This window comes from Cervus canadensis, chromosome 2 (genome assembly GCF_019320065.1).
Source record: "Cervus canadensis isolate Bull #8, Minnesota chromosome 2, ASM1932006v1, whole genome shotgun sequence".
Lineage (NCBI taxonomy): Eukaryota > Metazoa > Chordata > Mammalia > Artiodactyla > Cervidae > Cervus > Cervus canadensis.
In genome coordinates this window covers 17829837-17843248 of record NC_057387.1, presented here as the reverse complement: position 1 = coordinate 17843248, position 13412 = coordinate 17829837, and the positions used below count along the sequence as shown (strand labels likewise).

The following is a 13412-nucleotide window of genomic DNA, read 5'->3' as shown; positions in this document are numbered from 1 at the left end:
GGGAATGTGACCCACGAAGGGACCGCATCGACCATACTACTGCTAAGGAAGTAAGGGGCTGGGTTGCGTGAGGCGCTGCAGGATTCACAATTTAAGGTCCTCTCTTCCGTGCAGACGGGGCAAAGGCACACCCAGATGTTGCTGGGGTTCAGGGTGTGCTCTAGAGGTCGAGGTCGAGGCCTCTGGGCTTCAGTATCAAATCCCCGTCAGCTTCGGTACCACCCCACCTCCGAGCCTCAGGTTCCCCTCACCCTCTATGCAGTGACTAGGCGAGCTCAGACATTCCATAATTCCCTCCCTGAGGAAAAAGGAAATACCTCAAGCCCAGGCCTGGGCTGTGAGGCCGCATCTGTTCAAGGACTGCGGACTGGAGTGGACGGTTGTCCCCACGCCCTGCGTTGAGGGGTTCCTCTGCACACCCTCCTAAGAGGGGAAAAAAGGCTACAAAACACATGAAAACAAAAGTTTTGTTCTCCCAGCTTCTGAAGTGACACTTTCGGGAGCAGTGTGACCCTTTCACTTCTAACATTGCCTTAAAAGACACAGAACCTTTCCTTTTCACGTTCCCCGCCCTATCCGCTCACAGCAGCACTTCTGCACAGGACCGTGGACTGAAGTGCACCACTGCCTCAGCCGCTTCCAGTCCCAGCGTTTTCTAAGATGGCCGAGGCCGCTTCCGGCCCCTCCCCTGCCGCGGCCCCGCCCACCACCTCACGCCAGCCTTCGCCTCGGAAGTAGAGGTAGTGACTGAGGTCAGGGGGCGGGATCGCTGCCTGGAGACGGCGGGAGCGCTTTCGCCATGGCGGCCGGGCCGATCTCCGAGCGAAACCAGGGTGACTGGAGGGGACAAACCCAGAATGGACTCTGGGGGTTTGGGGGACCTCGTAGCAATGTTTCCGCTGGGGCGGGAGATTTTACCTTTCCGAAGGGCGCGAGACTGGTCCCGATGCCTTATGGGGACGGGATGGACAGGCTTGAGGCCTGTAGTTGTGATGCTGTGTCCTAGCCTCTGCTGCCTTCCCACTCAGGAAAAAAAAAAAAAAGAAAGACAAAGAAAAGTTACAGAGTGAACTTGCACCGTAACTCTAAATTAGACTTAAGAATGTCTATTTTCTGAAAAGGAGGAACTTCTAAAAGCTTAATCTAACGCCTTTTTTTTTTTTTCTTACTCTTTGCTCTTCTACCCCATCTCCACCCCCACTTCCTCTGCCTGGGTTCCATCTTCATGTTACCGCTACCTCCCTATTTCCCCTCATCTCTGTCCTCACCTCCTAATCCTGTCCTCCAGATGCCACTGTGTACGTGGGCGGCCTCGATGAGAAGGTTAGCGAACCACTGCTGTGGGAACTATTTCTCCAGGCAGGGCCAGTAGTGAACACGCACATGCCAAAAGATAGAGTCACTGGTCAGCACCAAGGTGAGTACACGGCAAAAAGTGCAGTTATGAATAAGAGGGGACAGACTGCTCCTGGAGGTCCCCAGTGGTGTTAACTGTTTTGGAGTGAGCAAACTAAAGACTTTGTTTCTGGAACTATTCTCAATTGAAGTTGGGATTCTTATTTCTTATCCTTTGTGCTTTAGAAGGCAAATGAGTTATAAACTCGTTTTTAATCACTTCAGTTGCTAACTTCTTCTTTTCCATTTCCCCAGGCTATGGCTTTGTGGAATTCTTGAGTGAGGAAGATGCTGACTATGCCATTAAGATCATGAACATGATCAAACTCTATGGGAAGCCAATCCGGGTGAACAAGGCATCAGCTCACAACAAAAACCTGGATGTGGGGGCCAACATTTTTATTGGGAACCTGGACCCAGAGATTGATGAGAAGTTGCTTTATGATACTTTTAGCGCCTTTGGGGTCATCTTACAAACCCCCAAGATTATGCGGGACCCTGACACAGGCAACTCCAAAGGTTATGCTTTTATTAATTTTGCTTCATTTGATGCTTCGGATGCAGCGATTGAGGCCATGAATGGGCAGTACCTCTGTAACCGCCCAATCACTGTGTCCTATGCATTCAAGAAGGACTCCAAGGGTGAGCGCCATGGCTCAGCCGCTGAAAGACTTCTGGCAGCACAGAACCCACTCTCCCAGGCTGACCGCCCGCATCAGCTGTTTGCAGATGCACCCCCTCCACCATCTGCTCCCAATCCTGTGGTATCATCATTGGGATCTGGGCTTCCTCCACCAGGTAAAGCTTTTGATAAAAAATGTTTGTCTTGGGTTGGGAAGGGTGGGGCCAGGAAGAAGGAAAAAGAACCTGGCAAGGAGGGGACATTGACTCATTAGGTGATGAGAAAGGGGTTGAGGGATGATGATTGTGGTGGGAAGAAAGTTGTTGAGTTTCTCCAGAAGGTGGTTGTTCGAGTCATTTAATGTTGCTTCTGACTTTAGAGAGCTGGGAGGAGGGGAAAAGAGCTCATTCTGCCTGGAGAGGCCAGGATGGAACAGGCTTTCTAAAGGCACTCTCTGCTCACTATCTTTAACTGTTTTTCCGTTTTCTCTATAGGCATGCCTCCTCCTGGCTCCTTTCCACCTCCAGTACCGCCTCCTGGAGCCCTTCCTCCTGGGATACCCCCAGCCATGCCACCACCACCTATGCCTCCTGGGGCTGGAGGACATGGCCCCCCATCAGCGGGAACCCCAGGGGCTGGACATCCTGGACACGGACACTCACATCCTCACCCATTCCCACCGGGTGGGATGCCCCATCCAGGTGGGTGTTCTTTGCTGGGAAGGAGAGGGAAGAGCTTGGTGGAAGAGCTCTGTCAGTACTTAATGCTGCTGTTCTTTGTCCTTTAACAATATTAGATAGTGCCCAAGCTCTCCTTTCTTTCAGACATTCTTTTATGAAAATAAACGCAAGCTACTTTACTGTTTATTTTAACAACCATCATGCTGTCTTCATTTCTTGTTTAAGTTTTACCAAAGAGAACAACAGGCTCTTCTGCATTGGTAGGTGGGTTCTTTACCACTAGCGCCACCTGAGAAGCCCAGGATCTCCTATCCTCATTATTTCACACCTAATTTATTTTAGTAATATCCTAACTGACACTTTGACTCTAGTTATCTCTACTTTGATTGACTATCTTAGAGTAATTTTTCTTAAATACAGATATTCACACACCTTTGCTCATAATTCTCCTGTTGTTCCCTTTTACTTACAGAATGAAACCCAAACTCGCTATCATAGCATTCTAGGCGTTGCATGATCTGGCTCCTGCAGCTTACTCCATAACTGCAAGCTGTTTTACTGGTTTTCCTTTAACATACTGTGCTGTTGATCACATTCATGCTTTGCACCTGCTGATTTTTTTCTGCCTGGAATGTTCTTTTCCCACTCTGTTGTCCACCTGAAAAATTCCTGTTCATCCTTAAGAATTAGATCTTTGCTGTGACGGTGTCTCTGTTGTCTTCCCAGATTCTATTCAGTAGAATAATCACGCCATTCTGCAGCACTGTTACAGTGCCTAAATCATGGAAGGAGGGAACGGGCTTCAGGGAGTAGGGAGCGTTGGGTAGTTGGTTGATTTAGTCTCTTGGGATGGAGTCAAGGATAAGGGCACTTTTTACCAGCTTTAATTTCTGTATTCTATCTGATGTCACTTTGTTCATTTTCTTCTCTGTCTTGTTTTCTTTGCCCTCCTGTCTAACTTTCTTTTGTCTCCTTTCTCATTGTGTCTTGTGTCCTCATAGGTATGTCTCAGATGCAGCTGGCCCACCATGGCCCTCATGGCTTAGGGCACCCCCACGCTGGGCCCCCTGGCTCTGGGGGACAGCCACCACCCCGACCACCACCTGGAATGCCTCATCCTGGACCTCCTCCAATGGGCATGCCCCCCCGAGGGCCTCCATTTGGCTCTCCCATGGGTGAGTAGTCTTTAGCCACCTCCCTGATCCTCACATTTTGTTCTTGCAGCTTCTTTTGTCACACCTCTTATCCCCTGCACTTTCTTTTCTTTCTTCTATTTCTTTTCACTGTCTCCCTGTGTATCCTCTCCCTACATTGTCCCAATATGAACTGTCTTCTATTCCTTGTTTTTACTAAGTTTTCCTTTTTTACCTGCAGGTCACCCAGGTCCTATGCCTCCGCATGGTATGCGTGGACCTCCTCCACTGATGCCTCCTCATGGATACACTGGCCCTCCACGACCTCCACCCTACGGCTACCAGCGGGGGCCTCTCCCTCCACCCAGACCCACTCCCCGACCTCCAGTTCCCCCTCGAGGCCCACTTCGAGGCCCTCTCCCTCAGTGATTTCTCATTGTTTTTCCTCCTGTCGTAGCCTCCCAATATCTATTCACTTCCTTGGACCAATCAGAGTTGCTATAGCTCGGAGGGGCTAAGGCGCTAATCCCTCTCAGGCCTTTCTTTTGTAAGTGTAATTTTTTCACAGGAGGCTTCATTATTATTATTTTTTCTATGTTGGCCCTAAGTGTTTTACAAATACCCAGAGAAAATTAAACTAAACTCCTTGTTTATCGTTTGTGGTGCTTAACTTGACAGAATAACTTCTTTTTCTCTGAGAAGAGATGTCAGTATATTGGGAGAAGAACGGTAAGGTAGGAGTGAGGGTGTTTATTCCAAGTTTTAAAGACTTACTCTATAATGTGCTATTGCAAGTGCTGGACTGCTCTGTACTGCAGCACTTGATTCATTACATCAAAGTTATACATAAGATGAAGACCCAGTGTCTGTGGCATAGAGTTATTGTGAGGATTAAGTGAGAAGAGAAGTAAGTTCCTGGAAATAAGATGGCAAAAATAGGAAGTAACATGCACAAAGCTATTCATTGCAGCACTATTTGTAATAACAGATTGGAAACAATTCTCATATCAGTCAGTAGGGAACTGGTTGAATAAACTGGTAAATTTATACAATAGAGTACTCAGCAGCAGTAAAAAGGAATGAGGGAGACTACACACTGATTGAAGAGATCACGAGGCTATATTAAGTGAAGAAAGTAGCATGTAGAACAGAGTGTGTAATGTTTTCCTATCTAAAGGGTGACACATAATGTATATTATACATTTGTCTCCATTTTAAAACTGGAAGGCTAGGGCTGCCCTGGAGCTCCAGAGGTTAAGACTGTGCTTCCACTGCAAGGACCACAGATCCAGTCCCTAGTCGGGGAGTTAAGATCCCACATGCTACACAGCCAGAAAAAGGAAGGATAAACCATAAACTAATGGAAATTGATACCCACTGGGGAAAGGGATATGGAGGGAAACTGGATTTCTCAAGCATACTATGTTACTGTGGAACAGTTTATCTTAAATGGTAGCAAAGCAATTGCAATGGGACTAGGAATTCAGTAATCCTTCATTTTCTTTTGTTCTTTATACTGCCAAATATCTTGGGTAAGGGATTTGTATCTTATTCCTATTTCTTTTCTCCTCAATCCTTCCAAACCTGATTTCCATCATATTTAAATCTGTGCTCAGACTTTTAAGTAACTAGATCAAATCCAGTGGCCTATTCTGTCCTTTGCCACATTTAATCCTGTTATATCATCCTCATCTCCAAAGCTCTTTTTGGCTTATGTAACCACGGACTTTCTTACACTCTAGGCAAGAAAAGGTAAGCCTGGCCCTCTTGTTCTTTTGCATCATTCTCATTCAGGTAATGAAGTACACACAAGGGCTCTGCTGGTGGCCGCTGAAGATACAAAGATGAGCAGGGCAGTTCTGCTGTCTGATCATTACCAGGGGGGTGTGAAAGTGTTAGTCACTCAGTTGTGTCTGACTCTTTGTGTCCCCACGGATCATAGCCCACAAGGCTTCTCCGTCCATGGAATTCTCCAGGCAAGAACACGGGAGTGGGTTGCCATTTCCTTCTTGGGCATCTTCCCAATCCAGGGATCAAACCTGGGTCTCCCACATTGCAGGCAGTCTCTACCAGTCTGAGCCACCAGGGCAGTAGACTGATACGTAAGAGATTATTTTGAAACAAAATACTTGGAGAGCGTAAGGAAGGGTATCCAACCTGCCCTGAAAGTCCCAAGAAAATTTCCTGGGAGAATGACAGTTGAATGATCTTGAAGGTTAGAAGCTTCTCAGACAAAGATGAAGGGAAGCTCATTTCAGATCTGTGGGATGCTTTTGAGCAGAAGTAAGAGACCGATAAGTAACAGTGTTTAATGTGCTAAAGCTAAAGCTGTTCAGTGCTGGAGGCAGGGTGAGGTCAGAACCAGTCAGGGAGTGCCCAAAGATTAGTTCTCAGCCCTTCTCACATTGTGGCACAGAGAACATTTCAAACAGCACACAGATAGGATGCTTCAGGCTTTAGACTATTGACTTAAGAATTCTAGCTATCCCAGGCTCTGCCTAGCAGTCCAAAATGCTGAGGGAATTAACATCATTGTCAAGACACGCTGGCTAGGAAGCTGCTCCATGATGGGAAGCCACAGTGGGGATTTAAGCAAGGAGATGGCAGATTTGGTGTTTTAGAATCATGGTTGCACCATAGAGGGTAGATTTGGGGGAGACGAAGACTGTTAGGCTATGCATCTGGCAACAGCTCAGGTGAGAGAGTGTGTGTGTGTGCTCAGATGCTCAGTTGTGTCCGACTTGGCGACCCCATGGACTGTAGCCCGCCAGGCTCCTCTGTCCATGGGATTTCCCAGGCAAGCATACTGGAGTGGGTTGTCATTTCCTCCTCCAGGGGATCTTCCTGACCCAGGGATTGAACCAGCATCTCCTGTGTCTCCTGCATTGGCAGGTGGACTCTGCCACTTTACCATTGGGAAGCCTCTGGTGGGGAGATACTTAAAAGGCAAGTTAGGACTTGGTATCAGATTGGGTACAATTAATAAAGGGAAGAGCGGAATCAAAAATGAGAGTATGCAGCAGGAAGAACTTGGGGAAGCAGGATAAAAATGATAAGCACAATTTTGGGTATGTTGACTTTGAAGTGTGTTGGAAGCTGTGCAGGTTGAGTCATATAGTGGATGTCTGATTACATATGCCAAAAGTTTGAGGGAAGGACTTCTCTGGCGGTTCAGGGGTTAAGACTCTGTGCTTCCCCTGCAGGGTATACAGGTTTCATCCCTGCTCCTGGAACTGAGAGCCTGCATGCAGCACTTACATTGACCAAATGAAAAATTTGGGGGAAGATTAGACATGGTATTTCACATCATGACTGGAGGCCAGGCTTCTGAGTAACAAGGGGACGAACTGACCACCTTAATTTCAAGCAGAGTTCTGCTATATGTGGTCATAAGCTGAGGTCCCAGAAACGCTTGGAACCTGGCATAGCCAGCAGCTGGATCCTGGCCCCACACACCAGAGGCCAACACTGGAGCATCCCCAGGTGTTGGGAAGCTTTGTCTCAGTCTCTGTGTGCTTTCTGCCTTCAGGTTACCTATCAAATGAATGGATTCTTCTGAGATCTCACTTCCTTGACTGGAGATTGAACCTGGGCTGTGGCAGTGAAAACCTGGAATCCTAACCACTAGGCCACCAGGGAACTCCTATGAGGCATTTCTGGCTGTTTTCTGATATCATGTTGATGAATTCACACTGTCATAGAGTAAATTAGTGCCTTTGCTGAATTCCCTACTGTCTTTATTCAAACCACTGTTTTCTCAGGCATTTATTCTCAGAATCATCTCTGAGCTTTTATTCATTCAATGATTCCCGAGTGCCTCCTCTAGTTATCAAGTTTGACTCCCCTAAACTCTCCTTTATCTCTCCACCCTCTGGTTCTTTCAGACTCTAGTGCTCAGCAATTATCTGAACAGAGTACGCCTTGCTACTTCAGTTCACATATCTGTTTGTCTTTTAGTTTTTAGTCTTTTAGTACACCCTCTGACATTTTTTGTAATTGCCCTCCCCCATGCATGAAATTTTAATATCACCAATATGCTATTGTATCTGTATACATACTATGGCCCTTTGGAAGGACACAAACAATTTAACATCTAAGATTCTCATCCCTGTATCAATTTTTGACTTCTTGGGAGGGGGCAATACTACTCCCATTGACAATGCAGGCTCTAGACCATGGGGCCTTAATGTTTGTAGGCCATGGGACAGTCCTTTGAGAATATGACAAAAACTCTGGACCCTACCCAAGAAAAAAATGCATGCATGCATATTTACCCAATATCCTGAAGCAAAAATTCCAGAAGATTCATGGATCCCAATCTAACTATCTCTGCACTAAACTGAATCCCTTAAGAATTCTTAATCATTTTCATTCTATTAATCTGTGTCCCCTGAGAGTGTTGAAAGCTGCCTAATATATATAATAATTGTAAAAATGGTGGTGGTGGTTTAGTTGTTAATTCATGTCCAACTCCTGTGTTCCCATGGACTGTAGCCTGCCATGGGATTTCCATGGGATTCCCCAAGCAGGAATACTGAAGTGGGTTACCATTTCCTTCTCCAGGGGATCTTCCTGATCCAGGGATTGAACCCTAGTCTCCATCATTGCAGGCAAATTCTTTACTGACTGAGCCACTAGGGAAGTTCCAACTGTAAGAATAATAATAGCTAACATTTACTGAACTCTTACTACATGCCAGGTACTGAACTGTTTTATATGCACTATCTCAATTAATCCTTAAAACAATGCCTTAGATAGATTTTACTTTTACGATTTTTAGATTTTGCTTTTACACCAATTTTAAGATGGGGAAGCTGACATTAAGTTCCTTGACCAAGATCACATGCTAAGAAGTGGTAGATGTAGTAAATGAAATAAGATCTGTCTGTATGCAGGTCAAGAAGCAACAATTAGAACTGGACATGGAAGAACAGACTGGTTCCAAATAGGAAAAGGAGTACGTCAAGGCTGTATATTGTCACCCTGCTTATTTAACTTATATGCAGAGTACATCATGAGAAATGCTGGGCTGGAAGAAGCACAAGCTGGAATCAAGATTGCCGGGAGAAATATCAATAACCTCAGATACCCAAATGACATCACCCTTATGGCAGAAAGTGAAGAAGAACTAAAGAGCCTCTTGATGAAAGTGAAAGAGGAGAGTGAAAAAGTTGGCTTAAAGCTCAACATTCAGAAAACTAAGATCATGGCATCTGGTCCCATCATTTCATGGCAAATAGATGGGGGAACAGTGGGTTGACTTTATTTTTTCTGGGCTCCAAAATCACTGCAGATGGTGATTGCAGCCATGAAATGAAAAGATACTCCTTGGAAGGAAAGTTATGACCAATCTAGACAGCATATTAAAAAGCAGAGACATTACTTTGTCAACAAAGGTCGGTCTAGTCAAGGCTATGGTTTTTCCAGTGGTCATGTATGGATGTGAGAGTTGGACTATAAAGAAAGCTGAATGCCGAAGAATTGATACTTTTGAACTATGGTGTTGGAGAAGACTCTTGAGAGTCCCTTGGACTGCAAATAGATTGAACCAGTCCATCCTAAAGGAGATCAGTCTTGGGTGTTCATTGGAAGGACTGATGTTGAAGCTGAAACTCCAATACTTTGGCCACCTGATGCGAAGAGCTGACTCATTTGAAAAGACCCTGATGCTGGGAAAGATTGAAGGGAGGAGGAGGAGGGGACAACAGAGGATGAGATGGTTGGATGGCATCACCAACTTGATGGACACGGGTTTGGGTAGACTCCGGGAGTTGGTGATGGACAGGGAGGCCTGGTGTGCTGTGGTTCAGGGGGTCGCAAAGCATTGGACACGACTGAGCGACTGAACTGAACTGAACTGAACTTCGTAGCCAATTGCTTAGTCACATTATACGATTGTATTTACTGAATAAATACTTGTTGAATGAATGTTTTGCCTTGTGACTTATTGGCTTTCTATATAAGCTATCCCCTCTCTAATTGGATTAAAAGTTCCTTGGGGATAGGAATTTTGATGCTTCACTTGTTAGCATCTCTCACTGGAACTTTATGGTATCTTAGAGAGGCTGTTATTGACCCTCTTATATCCCTCTTTATGCTCCCCATCCTGACAATCTCATGTGTGTGAAGTGGAGGTGGGTGCCTGGTGTTGAGGAGTAGTCAATATTAAAAAATATTTTTTTGGCATGCTATGTGCTTGGCATGCAGGATCTTTAGTTCCCAACCAAGGATAAATTCATGGCCCCTGCGGTGGCAGTGCAGAGTCTTAACCACTGGACCACCAGGGAAGTCCTGAAGAAGAGCCAATTTGATGGGTAAGTGGTGAAAGAAGTTACACAAGAAAGTAGTATAAGGTCGTGATTAAAAACCTTGGAAAGCTCTGAAACCCAGAGCTATCAAGCCAGAGACCTATATACTGTGTGAACCTACATATATGAAGCTCTAGAACAGACAAGTCTATGGTGACAGAAAGGAGATCAGTGGTTGCCAAGGATAGGGAAATTAACTTCAGAATGGCCCAAGGGAACATTTAGGGGCAATGTTCTTTATCTTGATCAGAAGGATGCTTACAGGGAAATATACATTTGTTAAAACACATGGAACTATACACCTAAGATGGATACAAAGAACTCTGCATCTATACTGCCTTTGTTCAAATCCTAGTTTTGCCATTTCTGAGTTGTGTGATTAATCAAGTTACTACTTAACTAATCAGTGCCTCAATGTCATCTGTAAATGGTGATCATTTCGTAGGTTAATAGGGGTGAGTTAATTGTTGTAAAGTGGTCAGAAAAGTGCCCAAGTCAGGTAATTCCTCTAACAATGTCAGCCATCATTACTATACACCCATTTATCACCTCCTGCTCCATAGTCTTATTTCCCACACCCAACATAGGCCATTTGTGGAGAAGAGTGGTCTGAGGGGTAGGAACAAGTCTAGACTAAAAGACTTCCCTGGTAGTCCTGTAGCTTAGACTCTGCACTCCCAGTGCAGAGGGCCCGAGGTTCAATCCCAGGTCAGGAACTAGATCCCACATGCCGCAACTAAAAGTTCACATGCCACAACTAAAGATCCCGCATGCTGCAACGAAGATCTAAGATCCCGCATGCCGCAAATAAGACTCGGCACAGCTAAATAAATAAATCAGAGATAAACATTAAAAAAGAAAGACACACACAAAAATCTTCAATATTTTTACTTAAGAAATACTTAGCAGTAGTAGTGTTAGTCGCTCAGTCGTGTCTGACTCTCTGCAACCCCACAGACTATAACCCACCAGACTCCTCTGCCCATTTAATTCTCCAGCAAGAATACTGGAGTGGGTTGCCATTCCCTTCTCCAGAGCATCTTCCCCACCCAGGGATCAAACTTCAGGTCTCTTGCATTGCAGGCAGATTCTTTACTGTCTGAGTTACACAGATCCATAAACAAACAAAACAAATTATTTAAGTATTTCTGTTAAGTATTTCTTAAGTATTTTTACATATACATGTACCTTTTCCACTGCCATTTAGATTACAATGTAGCACATTCCCACCATGTGACCACTATTTTTTTTTCACTGTTTAAGTTGCTTTTTCTTGAACTTTATGTAAATGGAATCATATAGTGTGTACTCTATTTTTGGGGGGGGGGTTGAGTCTGGCTTCTGTGCTTAGTAGTGAGAGTGCTTGTGAGATCTTTTTATGTAGCTGTATACTACTTTATGCAGCTATATACCCATGGGGTCGCAAAGAGTCAGACACGACTCAGCGACTGAACAACAAATACAGTAGTTCAGTCTTTTAAAGTAGTATTTCCTGTATGGGTCTTCCCCACTGGTTCAGCAGTAAAGAATCCACCTACAATGCAGGAGACATGGGTTTGATCCCTGGGAAGATTTCCTGATGGCAACCCCCTTCAGTACTTTCACCTGGAGAATCCCATGGAGAGAGACGCCTGGCGGGCTACAGTCCATGGGGTCACAAAGAGTGGGACATGATTGAAGTGACTGAGCATGCACTCGTTTGCTATATGAATATGCCACAATTGGTTTATCCAAGTTTTACCATTCTTTGGCTGACAGACATTTGAAGTTTTTGACTATTACAGATAGAGCTGCTGTGGAAAATCTTGTACTATCTTTTTTGTAGGACATATGCACTCATTTCTCTTGGGAGAGTATTTGTTGGATCAGATTTGACTTGTTTTTAAAGGATCACTCTGACTGCTGAGAATAATGGGTTTTAAGTAAGCAAGATTGGAAGTAGGGGAGCCAGTTAGGCTGTTGCAGTATTGAGGTAAGAGATGATGGTGGCTTAGACTAGGGGGCAGGGGTGGAGATGTGGTTGACACAGAATATATTTTAAAGGTAGGGCCAACAAGACTTGCTGATATAGGGATAAGGGAAAGAAAGGAAACAAGGATAACTGTAAGGTTTTTGGCACCTTGGTGAAGAGATGGGAAAGAACTCATTCAGAAGTTTAAGGATATGTTAAGTTTTGAGATGCTTGTTAGATATTCATATGGTTGAATTGAGAGATGTTGAACTGACAGATGATGATTTTGAGTTTGGGCTTGGTGGAAAGGTCTGGACCTTTGGAGATAAAAATGTGGGAATTAATATCATACAGACAGCATTAAGGTCAAGGATCTACTTGAGGTGATCACAAAGAGAGTAGGTGGAAGCAGAGAAAGGCCCTGGACTGAGCCCCTAGGAAACTTAATGTTAATGGACCCAGAAAAGGGGCCCATGAAGGAGTAGCTGGTGAGGTGCATGGGTCCTTGGTTCTAGGGAGAAATGATAAAGTCTTTCCTTAGAACTTGAAAAATATATCCACCCTTTCCCTCTAAGAGTACAAGATTTCTATTTTAGAAATGGATAAGTAATGGATAAGTAGAGAGTATGCAGTTACCTTAAAGAGAAGACATGGCTCCCTGCCAGCAGAATTTGGCTATGACCTAATTGAAAATATTTATATATTTAAATGAAGAATATGTCAACCTGAAGAGAAGTCAGCAGTGAATGCTAGTAAAGGGAGAGTCCCTCAGTCCCATGTCGGCACAGCCTTTCCAAGAGCCATCCTGGAAAGAGTGCTTTAACCAGCAGAGTTAGAGTAGTCCAGGAGCATTGGCAAGACTGCCCACAGCGTAGAGATGGGGGTGGAGAATCGTAGCCAAGAAGAGTTTTCTGAACCCATTGGCACGACTTCTTGCTGGGGATGGCCAGATGCCATTAAAGATACAACTCCTCCTCTTTGGTTATATCAGTGTGCATTTATATGTTGACATTATTGTTGACTTGGTTTAAAGGGAGAGAATGTGCTGGACATGCAGACATGCGTTTTCCTTCAGTGTGAGTGACAGTTAAATTTCTTGTTGTAAATTAACGCTTATGTATTATGACTTTATGTTTTAGTAAATTGTAAACCTTGTTGGCACAGAACAGTATTTCCAAGATGTAGCTTTGTGAAACTCCAGAGACCCACATCTTTGTCAGTGGTAAATTCAATGCCACCTGTGAGGTTGGGGACACACAGCCTGCCAGCCCTCTTCATGTAACGTATCCCAACATTTTGAAACCTCTGTGCTTAACAGAAAAG

At 44.7% G+C, this 13412-nt stretch overlaps 1 protein-coding gene across 1 annotated transcript; it reads left to right on the top strand.

Moving 5' to 3' along the window:
* The first annotated feature begins 691 nt into the window (after nt 1-691).
* Nucleotides 692-4483, top strand: SF3B4 (splicing factor 3b subunit 4). The gene is made up of 6 exons (XM_043457229.1): nt 692-833; nt 1289-1417; nt 1651-2193; nt 2512-2718; nt 3699-3872; nt 4072-4483. Exons 1-6 carry the CDS (start codon nt 800-802, stop codon nt 4257-4259), a joined length of 1275 nt encoding a protein of 424 aa, XP_043313164.1. The 5' UTR covers nt 692-799; the 3' UTR covers nt 4260-4483.
* Nucleotides 4484-13412: the final 8929 nt, after the last annotated feature.

Bases quoted from the DNA above. Each gene is read 5' to 3' on its own strand.
- SF3B4 (XM_043457229.1), top strand. From the start codon at position 800: ATGGCGGCCGGGCCGATCTCCGAGCGAAACCAGG. The intron at 834-1,288 runs GTGACTGGAGGG...CCTGTCCTCCAG, and splicing joins GATCTCCGAGCGAAACCAGG to ATGCCACTGTGTACGTGGGC. The intron at 3,873-4,071 runs GTGAGTAGTCTT...TTTTACCTGCAG, and splicing joins TCCATTTGGCTCTCCCATGG to GTCACCCAGGTCCTATGCCT.